Source organism: Musa acuminata, chromosome BXJ2-5, assembly GCF_036884655.1.
Source record: "Musa acuminata AAA Group cultivar baxijiao chromosome BXJ2-5, Cavendish_Baxijiao_AAA, whole genome shotgun sequence".
NCBI classification, from domain to species: domain Eukaryota; kingdom Viridiplantae; phylum Streptophyta; class Magnoliopsida; order Zingiberales; family Musaceae; genus Musa; species Musa acuminata.
In genome coordinates this window covers 18184164-18197545 of record NC_088342.1, presented here as the reverse complement: position 1 = coordinate 18197545, position 13382 = coordinate 18184164, and the positions used below count along the sequence as shown (strand labels likewise).

Sequence of the window (13382 nt, the reverse complement as noted above, 5' to 3'; positions counted from 1 at the left end):
CTCGACTCCCTTGGAAGAGGTGTATCATCATCAGAAGTAAACTCTCGAGCGTCATTTTCATGTTGGTTATATCTACCTTGAAGTTCGTCGATTATTTCATTTTTTTCTTGTAGGCTACGCAGCAATTTTCGTAGCTGCAGCCTCAACGACTCAGCGTCATCTTCATGGTCGCTACCTTCACCAACTACATCTTTTCCATTCCGCCTTGCCATGATCTCTAGCCTTTAGCTCTGATACCAAACTGATACCGGGAAGGGTAAAAATGCAGAATGGATTTCGAATGAACACCGATAGAACAGTTGTTCAGATAGAGAATGTCACAAAAGGCTAGGAACGAACTCTTGAAGAAACTTCGGTAAAACGAAATATAGCTCACCACCAAGTTTAAAAATCAAAACGGATACAGAAGATCACCACCCTAATGATAATAAACAAGGATACATAACTGAAAGCAAAAGACTCACCACTCAAGGATGCATCCAAGAGATACAGAGTTCCAAAGAGCACTCCAAGAGAGCTTATGTCAATATCCTCAGTTTCTAAAGTGCTTTCTAAGACCTAAACCTCAAAATAAATACTAGTGCATGAAACAACCCTTCATGCATAGGGAATTTCGAAATTAAGTGCTTTACAGCTGCCAACCAACTCCATTAATGTATTCCTTAGCCATGAAGAAAAGCACCATGATACAGCTTTACAACTGCCAACTAACTCCATTAATGTATTCCTTTGTGCAGGGAATATGCTGATGAGCTATCAAAGATGGAATCATGATGGATCAAAGTAAGGTAGAGGCTATTCTCAGTTGGCCAACACCTGCTTCATTGCATGATGTGAGGAGTTTCCATGGCTTAACTTCATTTTACAGAAGATTTATCAAGGGTTTCAGCTCTATTGTCGCTCCAGTCACCGAATGTCTGAAATGTGATAAATTCAAATGGACTAGTGAAGCTAATGATGCTTTTGAGCTTTTGAAAAGAAAAGTGACTGAAGCTCCTATATTAGTTCTACCAAATTTTGATAATGTGTTTGAAGTTGAATGTGATGCATCTAATGTGGGAATTGGTGCTGTTTTGAGCCAAGACGGAAAGCCCATTGCATTTTTTAGTGAAAAGCTTAATGATACGAGAAAGAAATACTCTACTTATGATAAGGAGTTTTATGTAATTTATCGAGCTTTGTCTCATTGGAGTCAATACCTTCTTGCCAAGCCATTTGTTCTATATTATGATCATGAGGCATTAAAGTTCATTAATCACCAGCACAAGCTAAACAAGAGGCATGCAGCTTGGGTGGAATTTTTACAATCTTACAACTTTACAATCAAGCACAAATCTGGTGTTCAAAATGTAGTTGCTGACGCATTGAGCAGAAAGCGTTCTTTATTATCAGCAATGAAAGTCAAAGTGGTTGGATTTGAAACATTCAAAGATCTATATGAGAACGATGTGGATTTCGGCTTGATATGGCAGAATTGTAAATCAGGTTTCTTTCAACAATTTTTTATCTTTGATGGTTTTCTTTTTCGAGCTAATGCTTTGTGTGTTCCATCTTGTTCTTTCAGACAAGTAATTCTAGCTGAAGCTCATGGTGGTGTTTTGGGAGGACATTTCGGTAGGGACAAGACTCTAGCTCTTGTTCAATCAAATTTCTACTGGCCTAAAATGTTCAGAGATGTGGATAGACATGTGAAGCAATGCCGATTGTGTCATTTGGCAAAAACAAGAAGTCAAAATTCTGGTTTGTACACTCCATTGCCAGTGCCAAATGCTCCATGGGAGGATGTGAGTCTTGATTTCGTTTTGGGACTGCCAAGAACTTAAAGGAACAAGGATTCTATCATGGTTGTTGTTGATAGATTCTAAAAAATGTCTCACTTTGTTCCATGCAATAAATCAAATGATGCATCTCATATTGCTGATTTATATTTTAAGGAGATTGTTAAATTATATGGTATTCCAAAAACTATGGTGTCTGATCGAGATTCAAAATTTGTTAGTCATTTTTGGAGAACTCTTTGGAGGAAGCTGGATACTTCTTTGAATTTCAGCAGCTCGTATCATCCACAAACCGATAGGTAAACTGAGGTAACAAACCCTTGGGAAATTTGCTTAGAAGCTATCTTGGCAAGAATATTAAGCAATGGGATGTCTTTCTTCCACAAATTGAGTTTGCCTACAATCGTTCTATGCATCATAGTATTGGTAAGAGTCCTTTTGAGGTAGTTTATGGTGCTAATCCTACTGGTCCTTTGGACTTAATCCCTCATTCTACAACAAAGCAATTTAGTGGAGATGCTGATGAAAGAGCTAAGCAGATAAGGAAGCTGCATGAGGGTGTGAAAGCAACTATTGAGAAACAAAATGAGAGGTACATGAAAGCTGCTAACAAACGCAGAAAACATGTGGAATTTAATGCAGGTGATTTGGTTTGGATTCATTTAAGGAAGGAGAGGTTTCCGCCGGGCAAATTTGGAAAACTGAAACCAAAGGCTGATGGTCCATTCAAGGTGCTTAAGAAAATTGGCAAAAATGCTTATGAGATTGAGCTACCTAAAGATTACGGAGTATCCCCAACATTTAACGTGGCTGATTTAAGTCCTTTTTATAATCATGATGACGAAACAAACACGGACTTGAGGACAAGTCTTTTTCAACCAGGGGAGATTGACACGGGAGTGTCTAATTTGCTACAATCTGTTCATATGGACCATGCTGATAATATGATATTTTTCTTCAGCCAATAATATTGCCACATAATCTTCCAGCCTACTCAGATAAGACAGCTCATCAGCATATTCCCTGCACAAAGGAATACATTAATGGAGTTAGTTAGCAGTTGTAAAGCTGTATCATGGTGCTTTTCTTCATGGCTAAGGAATACATTAATGGAGTTGGTTGGGAGTTGTAAAGCACTTAATTTCGAAATTCCCTATGCATGAAGGGTTGTTTCATGCACTAGTATTTATTTTGAGGTTTAGGTCTTAGAAAGCACTTTAGAAACTGAGGATATTGACAGAAGCTCTCTTGGAGTGCTCTTTGGAACTTTGTATCTCTTGGATGCGTCCTTGAGTGGTGGTGAGTCTTTTGCTTTCAGTTCTGTATCCTTGTTTATTATCATTAGGGTGGTGATCTTCTGTATCCGTTTTGATTTTTAAACTTGGTGGTGAGCTATATTTCGTTTTACCGAAGTTTCTTCAAGAGTTCGTTCCTTGCCTTTTGTGACATTCTCTATCTGAACAACTGTTCTATTGGTGTTCATTCGAAATCCATTCTGCATTTTTACCCTCCCGGTATCATTGGAGAAGCTTCAGGTACATTCATGATCGGTCTTCATTTGTCAGATTTTTATGATAACACATGGGTATTGGATATCGGCAGTGCTTATCACATCTGCAATTCGTTACAGATTCTGGCAAGTCCTAAAAGATTATCGAGAGGCAAGATAAACCTCAAGATGAGTAATGGAGCAAAAGTTGTTGTAGTGGCTATTGGCGAGGCCACCCTACATCTGCCTAGTAGAGCTACTATTGTATTGAATGCATGTTATTTCGTTCCTTCTATTATTAAAAACATTATTTTCATTTCATATTTGATAGTTAGAGGATAAAAATTAATTTTTGAGAACAATGGTTGTTCAATAATATTGGATGATAAGATCATCACTAGAGGAACATTGCATAATAGTTTATTTATGTTAGATATTGCTCTACATATCATGAATGTAAATGTGTCCAAGAGGAAATGAGATGAGGTGAATAGTGCATACCTGTGGTATTGTAGGCTAGGTCACATCTACGATGGAAGAATCCAAAAGTTCTAGAGGATGGATACCTAGATTGATTCGACTACGAGTCATATGCAATTTGCGAGTCTTGCCTTCGTGGAAAATTGACCAACTCTTTGTTTAGTGGGCTTGGAAAGAGAGCCACTGAGTTACTAGAACTAATACATAGTAATATATGTGGTCCCATGTCAACTTAGGCTATAGGAGGTTATTCTTACTTTATTACATTCACTGATGACTTATCTAAATATGAACATGTGTATTTGATGAAGTATAAGTCCGAGGCCTTTAAGAAATTCAAGGAATATAAAAATGATATAGAAAACCAGACTAGAAAGAGTATCAAGACTCTTCGATCAGATCGAGGAGGTAAGAACTTGAGTATAGAGTTCACCCAATTTCTCAAGGACCATGAGATTCTATCTCAATGAACACCTCTTTATATATCTCGGCACAATGGAGTATCAAAAATGAGAAATCGTACATTGTTAGACATGGTACGGTCCATGATGAGTTTCACCGACTTACCCGTCTCACTCTTGGGATACGCCCTAGAGTTCGCAACTTACCTTCTGAACAGAGTTCCAACTAAGTCAGTAGTATCTACACTATATGAGATATGGAAAGGGAAGAAATATGATCTTAAGGTTGTTAAGATTTGGGACTGTCCTGCCCATATTAAGAGACATAACCTCAACAAGTTGGAATCCAAGATGGAACGATGAAAGTTCGTGAGATACCCTAAGGAAACTTGATATTGTTTCTATCACCCCGAGGACCAAAAGGTCTTTATAGCCAAGAGGGCGATATTCCTTGAGAAGGAATATATTCTTGGTGGAGACAGTGGGAGAGTGATAGAGTTGAGCAAGGTTAGAGAACCTAGCTCAAGCACAATTTCGCAGTCCAATTCTGTTCAAGTACCTAGCACACAAGTTTCGACTTTACGTAGGTCCAAAAGAGTACCCCATCCTCCTAAGAGATATTTGGGACATATCAGAAGAGATAATGTTAAGGATATTGATCATCAAACCTACAAGGAGGCTATTACGAGTATAGACTCCGAGAAGTGATAAGAAGCCATGAATTTCGAGATGGATTTCATGTACTCCAACAAGGTTTGGAACCTAATTGATGCACCTAAGAGTATTATACTCGTTAGTTGTAAGTGGATCTTCAAGAAGAAAATCAAAGTAGATGAAAGGGTGGAGACCTATAAGGCAAGGCTAGTGGCTAAGGGGTATCATCAAAAGCAAGGTGTTGACTATGACGAAACCTTCTCACCTATAGCCATGCTGAAATCCATCCGAATTCTATTGGCTATTACAGCACACTATGACTATAAGATCTGGCAGATGGATGTGAAAACGGCATTTCTCAATGACAACCTCGAGGAGGAGGTATATATGATACAGCCTGAGGGATTCGTGTCCAAGTGTGCAAATTGCTTAGGTCTATCTATGGACTAAAGCAAGCTTCCCGAAGTTGAAACATAAGATTTGATAAGGCAATCGGATCTTATAACTTCATTAAGAATGAAGATGAGTCTTGTGTGTATAGGAAGATAAGTGGGAGCACTATCACCTTCTTGGTGTTATATGTAGATGACATCCTGATCATTGGGAATGATATAGAAATGCTCTCCATGGTAAAGGCTTGGCTATCTATTATTTCTCCATAAAGGACTTAGGAGAAGCATCCTATATCTTGGGGATTCGGATCTATAGAGATAGATCTAAAAGGATGCTTGGCTTGTCCCAGTCTAAGTAAATAGACACCATTGTTAAAAGGTTTGGTATGAAAAATTCCAAGAGATATCTCATTACGATGAGACATGGAATATTACTCTCTAGAAGTATGTTCCCAAAGACTCCTGTAGAAATGGCAGACATTGATAGGATACCATATGCCTCAACGATAGGATCTATCATGTATGCTATGTTATGTACCAGGCCTGATATAACGCATGCTCTAAGTGTTGAGAAGGACTAAGGATCTTTTACTAGTATATGGAGGCGGTAGCCTCAGGGTTGAGGGCTACATGGACTCGAGTTTCTAGTCCAATGTCGATGATAGCAAGTCTAACTCAGGGTATATGTTTACCCTGAATGGAGGACTAGTATGCTGGAAGAGTTCCAAGCAAGATACTATTATTGACTCGACCATAGAGGCGGAATACATTGCTGCGACAGAAGCAATAAAGGAGGGAGTCTGAATGAAAAAGTTCATCATAGATCTAGGAGTCGTGCCAGGCAACGAGGAGTCGATTCCCTTATTTTGTGACAACAACGAGGCGATTCCTCAAGCGAAGGAACCAGGTCTCATCAAAAGTCCAAACACGTTCTGAGGAGGTTCCACCTGATTAGAGAGATCGTGGCCCGTGGGTAGTAGTGGAAAGAGTTCCATCCGAGGATAACATCGCAAATCCACTAACGAAGTCGTCTCAGATTGTCTTTGAGCGTTATAAGAGTCTGATAGGGATCAAACAAATAGGTGATTAGCTTTAGGTCAAGTGGGAGATTGCTAGTCATATGTGCCCTACAATCCAATCATATGAGTTATGCCACGTGTGACACACTACGTAGTCTTTTTGCTTATTATTATTTATTAGTATTTTCTCACTTTATATTGTCTGTTACATATATTGTGATATCCATGGATCTGTGTAATGGGAATCAGATTGTAATGAAATCATGATAATAAGACCAATTCGCCTTTAAACACAAACCCTAAATAATCCCGATCATAGGTTACTCAAGAGGGATATCGAGATAACCGGACAGACTGATACGTTGTATACCCATTCATATGATAGAGGTAACTAGTCTCATAACTGCTCGTGTTGGGACACCAAGGATACAATGCAGGTGCTCACTAAAGAATGAGTTCACTGATTGATCCGCTCACGGAATGCTAGATAGTTAATGATACCTCATTATCAACCAGCAATTTTGTGGTCCTAGTTGTGTGTTTGGTCCTTAGACTTGAGACACTAAGGATGTTTTTTATAAGTACTTCGCTCTTTGATACCGGACTTGTAGATCTAGAGGTTCCAGATCTAGCACAGTCGATCATCGAGAGTGGTAGCCAACTTTACGAAAATAATTGAATATCAATAGAGGATTATCTACTCTCGGTGTCATAAGAGGAATATCCTATGTGTTCTTGCTTAGGCAAATCCCTAGCCAGGATCATTCGGATTGAGAGAGAAAGAGTTCTCCGGGAGAATCCGATTAGAGCGAAAGTCGAGTAGATTCCGTATGGGTCTGATAGCACCATACCCGGTATACGGTCTTTGAGATATTAGATGGATGAGGAACAATAGATACATAGTAACTGAGGATAGATAGGTCCAATGGATTAGATTCCCTTGTATCGTTTGGGAACTGCAACGTAGTGGTCTAATATATCCATCGTCGATGAGTTGAGTGAATTATTATGAGAGATGTTAATTCATTGAGTCAGAAGGAGTTATGACAAGTATGACTTACAGCCAGCTCGATATTAGGCCTAGAGAAACACACATATATGGTAGGTGTTGCGACGAGTAAAGGTTCGGATATGAGATATCCGTTGCAGCTCCTATTTTATTGGATATCTAGTAAACCCCTGAATTATTGGATCTTATGGATAAGTTCTAGGAAGAGCAAATAAAAGATTACTGCATAGAGAGCAAATAAAAGGTACCCAATATGGCAGGATTTATTAAGGTTAAGTTGAAATGGACCTCTATAAATAGGAGGGAACCGAAAGGGCATAGGTTGGACCTTTTTTGGCTACCACCTCCTATTCTCTGTGCAGCGATTTAAGGAGCATCTTTGTCACATCTACCGTGTGGATCACCATTAGAGAGGACAGTTGACCTCCTTCATCCACTCCTATAAATCTGGGATTTTGCAAGGATATATGATATCCCTAGGTAACAAATCTGTCATGACATGCGCGGTTTTCAGTTTTGCATTTTGTTTCGTGCACCAATCTTCGCACGACGACGAAACCTTTTCCTTTTGGGAAATTTGGGATTTGTTTTTCTTTTCTTCCGCTATGCATGTGATGCTCTATCCAAGTTTTTTAATACCAATAAGAGTTATTGAGAGATTATTGGGTAGAAATCCACTAATCTAAGAGGCTTTAGTAGTTGGATGGAGATCCAATACCCAATAAGGTAAGATCTATTAGAGTTAAGTTGATAGGGACCTTTATAAATAAGAGGGAATTAAAGGGGCATAGGCTAGACCCTTTTTGACTGCTACCTCCTATTCTCCTCCCTCCCTCTCCTTCTTAGCCGACAGCCCTAGTTTGAGGCATATGGACAGCAAGAAAGGCCGACCCTTTCTTGATCACATGGTCTGTATGGAGTGGAAGATCATGTAGTGATTTAAAGAGCATCTTTACCGCATTTATCGTGTGGATTACCGTTGGAGAGAAGGACAATTAACCTCCTTCATCCACTCTTACAGATCTGGGATTTTACAAGGATATATAATCTCTCTAGATAACAAATCTCACTTGATATGCACAGTTTTGATTTTGCATTTTGTTTTGCGCACCAATCTTCACACAACGACAAGAACCATTTCTTTTGGGAAATCTGGGATTTTATTTTTCTGTTCTTCCGCTGCGCATGTGATACTTTGTCCAAGTTTCCCAACATAGCCTTCCTATGCTAGATTCCTGCATACAGGCCGAAGTCGGGAGGGGGGGTTCCTAGCTCGGCCCCTCCAAAGCTTAAGTCAGTGTAAGGTGGAGTTTTAGGGTGTTATTTTGTGTTCGAGCTTCCCCCCGGTGCCGGCCAAGGGGTTGGCTTTTATACTTGTTGCTAGGGCTGATCAATACGTGGTTCGTTAATAGCCGCCAATGTCTCGGGTGATCGACCCATTGATCCGTGCTGCGCGGGTCGGTCTACACGATTTCGTGCTGTGTGCCGTCGTCCGTGCGTCCCCGGTGATGCGGGAATCATCTACTCCGCGCATGTACATCCTGTCTACTCCGAGGTGCCACGTCGGGCCGAAGCGCCATGTCAGCTCCGAGGCGCCACGTTCGCTCTGAGGTGTCTGCTAGTTGTTGTTGCGTCAAAGGTGCCAGAATGTTCCCTATCAGTACTGAGCAATACCTAGCGTACTGACACATGATACGTGCGGGGGGGGCATACCGATATACCACCCATACCGGTCTCCTATCGGACCAGTATGTACTGGCCATACCAAGCGATACGTCACGATATGATGAACCTTAGTTCTTGAAACAAAAAATCAAACATATGATAAGATGTTCTTAAAGATTGTTGATTAAAATTAGCAAAATAAGATATGTTTTAGACAAAAGAAGGGACCTCAACTTTTTCTCTCCTTTGTGGCCTTTGGTACTGGAGAATGGAAACCTTAAGATGAATGTTGTTCTATTTAACCTAGGAGTCCACCCTAGTTTTGCTTTTTTATCTTGGTCCCCCTTTACCCCTCTTTTTACCTACTTAGTAGGCTATGGAACCAAGTTCTACTAGACTTGGTCAAGTACCAAGTAGTTTAAACTAACCAACGATTGTTTCACATGAAGTTGTGATGGTTTGCACATTCAATAAGCATGAAAACCTTAATCCTTATTGATTTCCAACTCCTCATAGAGACAAGCAAGAACATTTTAGAGCATATCATACATTATTGCTACTTATTCGCTTGCCTTCCTTTATCCTTAAGAATCATAAATTGACGAATTAAAATTGCAATACCCTTGCTATATATCATGACCATCTAATTGCCTACAATTACACCAGTAACAAAGATCACTGAACACTACAGTGGTAAGATTGAACAAAAATAATCAACTAACCAATTATGGTTGTAACATCTACCACACACCAACCTTTTCAATGGCTTAGTTCTTTTTCTGATCGAGGTATATGGATCCATGTGTCTATATAGATCTAACAATGCTACTTATTTTTAATTAACGTGGATATATATGTTCTTTAGGTGGGCTTTGTACATCATTTATTTCCTTATTATCATTCTAAACATTCTCCAAAGAAAAGAGTACAAGCTAAGATGAGTAATCTAATACCACAGACATTTGCAAGTAAAGGGAAGCCTATCTCCAAAGCCTAAAAATAGTTTTAGTATGGAATTCTAAATAAAGGTTCTAAAAAATTCCAACAGACAGGAATATCATTCAAAGCAAAAAAGTAAAAGAAAATTGAATGGAAAAGGCAGAGCAAAGTGAAAAACAAAGTCTCCTTTACTAACTCCTGGAAAGAAAATAACCTCAAGCAAGTTCAGTAGAACAGGTTAGTAGAAAAGAAAATACCTACCATATGTGTGTAACCATAGTGGCACTAAGAGAAAAGATACTTGGAACATCTTCAAGAGCAAAAGTCAAAAACATGTCAGGATCTACCATATGAAGCTGAACCAATGAGGCAATTCAAGTGCATATATATGCTTCTATCCCATTAGAAAAAAATTAGTCCAGCAGAAATCCTTTCAAATTAATAACGATAAAAAAATAATGCAGAAAGAACAACTATCATTGGATGAAATCACATTTACTGGTTGAAGGTTATTTCAGGACAAACAACATCAAACGGTGGCAATAGCTATATGTTTTCGAAAATCACCTTCAACCAATGGTCAAAAGCTGTATGGCTTCATCAATTATGCTAATAAGATTTCAAAACCATGTTTTGCAGTGTACCATGAATATAATAATGAGCTAGCTAACGAAGATCGATAACATATATTAGAGCTCAATGAAAAGTTGAATTGTTTTAAAAAGAAGAGGCACTAACGGATGTTGGAAACAATAAATAAGTTGATAGTCTATAACTATGTGGGATGCAGTAGATGAGGCCACCCAAAAGGATAAAAAGGGTCTGTATGGTGCAGGAGGCTCCCACCACTATGAAGGGTTTTTTCACAGCCTTACCTTTAAATATAGATATTTAAAGAGGCCACCAAAGGGATAAGGATACTAATTAACTGCATTCAAATGTCATCCTTCAGTTTAGCACCCATGTGTTGGATGCTAATGCATGACTACCAGTAGAACAGGTGTCGAAAATGTAAACTCTCTTGTTCACTCCCTTGCAAACTGCAACTTGATTATTACTGCTTCATGTGCATGTGCCAAAAAATGAAACCAAGGCTCCATTCATTAAACCATCAGACTACAGGAGAACACAAATGTATGCTCAACATCCTCAATATTTGCAAGAAATTGCATAATATGGTACATTTCGTAGTACACTACCTCAATGGGCTTAAGCAAATAAAGAAGTAATTAAATTAAGTGGTTACTTCAATTGATAAATCTAGTAGTTCCTAGCACGTTTTACTCCGTCAGATTCTCATAAATATAAATTATCGTCAACCAAATTGTTTATCAAATCAAACTATATCGTTTATCAAATAAAAAGAATACAGCAGAAAAATACTTCAGTCGTTAGTAGCAACTCAGAGACTTAATGGTCTGAAGTAACAAATTCTCAAAAACAGGTAGATGATGACTTATTTAATTACATGGGGAAAAGACCAACCATAAGGATGTTCTTCGTCCTTGGGTACCTTCGCCGCTCTGTACGACCACCAAGCTACACCACTAAGAACCTATACCAGCAGAACCACAAAGGAAACCCCGATTAAGCTCTAATCTAGAGCGTCACCAAAGATCACGTGATCAATTAACAGAAACGCACTGGATCCACTCAAAGAGAGAAGAGAATCAAGGATTCCAAGAGGGAGCGGCGTACGATGTCAGAGACGGAATGGGCGGCGTCAGCGACGATAGCTGTGCTGCCGGTGAAGTAGCCCGTGAAGGCCTTCCCGGCGGCGAGGGCGATGTCAGCGCCAAGACCCAGCCGGAATATTCCCTCGGAACCCTTCCCCTTGTCGCCGCCGTGGTGGTGGTGGGAGTGGGAGTGGCCACCAACATGCCACCTTACAGCGATCCGGGAGTGGTTCGGGGTCTCCGCCGCGGCCGGAGAGGACGGGAAGAGAGCAGCAGTGAGCTGGCCGGAAAGCGGGAGGAGGTGACCACAAGGGCGGTCGGACCGGCGGAAGGCAGCGACATGGGAGAACCGGAAGCCCATGATTGTCAGATGTCAGCGATCACCAAATTCGCCTTTCCTTGTACCGGTCTCTTGCGCACGTGTAACGCACACGGAAACTTCAAGGGAACGGATTCTTCTTTCTCGAATCTCCAGCATCATTCAACATATATTTTTGAATTGCCCGTTAGTTGTCCCTTTTTGGAAACTTAATGGTTTAAACTTAATATTTTTTTTCTTAAAAGAAAAAAAGTTTAAAATATTAGAAATTTTATATCCCTCTCAAAAAAAAAAAAAAAAAACAACTGATTGATCTCTCCTACCATCCTACTACTATTACAAAGTAAGTTTGTGAGGCCAGAGAGATTAACCTCGCTGGAGATAAACAGAAAATTGGTCATACTACACTAATCTTCGTCGTTAGGAAAACAACTTCGCAGACCTCTAATTGTTCTCTATACACTCTCTTTAGGCCTCCAATTTTAATATAAAATTATGTTGCTTTTATTTATTAATACAAATAAGATAGTTTCGTTCAAAAATATTATAAGGGGATCACTAGTTTTCCAAAGTTTCTTAGAAATCTTTTCAGTAACATCCACGTTATTCGAAGGAGAGCCACAGTTGTACAGTTTTGTTACTTTGTTTAATAATGTTACTCGTAGACTTGCTAATTCGGGAAGATCACAATGTTCTTCTTCCTTTCGGACTGTAGCTGACCCACAAGCTGCAAAATTTCGATTCAACGTTTGGTTGGAATGAAAGATTATTATTTTAAAAAATAGATAGTTAAAACTCTTTTTATTTGGAGAGCCTTACATTATATAAAATAAAAATTCAAATTAGATCTAATTAGCATGATATTATCACGCATCAATGATATAAATTTTTTTAAAACCTATACCAATTAATTAAAAGATAAATGAAGGTTATGTTTTTTTCTTTTAACTAGGAAGGACAGCGTATTCGATGCTTAACTATTTGGGAACATAAGACAACATTACACAATGAACTAAGCACTATGATGTCTCAACAAAAACGATCCTAATCTAATAATAACAATAAATATATAACTATTTGGGATAAACTACATAAGTCATTTATCATCATTGAATTTTATGCTAAATAATTGTTAGATTTTATTTTCAAAAATATAAATCTTCAAAAAAAAAACATCTTTTTTTTTATTTTTTAATTATTTAATTATATTTATTATTAATTATTTATTTAATATTTAAATAATATTTATTGACTATGAGTACACATCAACTCTTCATTATGAAGAGAATATGTCTCTTGGTTTGAGACAATGGAAAATGTTATCTTCTCAATTATTAGATTTTTCATGCTAAGATAAATTCTTTCAAGATTTTCACAACATCTTTCTTAATTCTATTGCTCAACCTTCAATGGTGCCCGCAAAAAAGGCACACATGTCTTATACTTGGGAATGGTTTCTTAGGACAGCGTATAATACGATTCCGGGTGAATTATAAACTTAAAATTTTATTTTATTAACTAAATCAAATTTAGTTTTTGTTGTTGAGCCTTTACTCCCAGC

At 38.6% G+C, this 13382-nt stretch overlaps 1 protein-coding gene across 2 annotated transcripts in view; it reads right to left on the bottom strand.

Annotated features, from left to right (window-relative positions):
* LOC135612557 (metal tolerance protein 2-like) overlaps positions 1-11974 on the bottom strand; it is a 61124-nt gene extending 49150 nt beyond the window's left edge. The window contains exons 1-2 of one of the 2 annotated variants that reach the window (XM_065108989.1): positions 11525-11974; positions 11312-11381 (exon numbers count right to left, since the gene is read on the bottom strand). In XM_065108989.1, the coding sequence (XP_064965061.1) occupies positions 11312-11381; positions 11525-11863 (409 nt within the window). In that variant the 5' untranslated portion in view covers positions 11864-11974. The remainder of the gene's footprint in view (positions 1-11311; positions 11382-11524) is intronic. The other variant, XM_065108990.1, reaches the window with a different exon arrangement.
* Positions 11975-13382: the final 1408 nt, after the last annotated feature.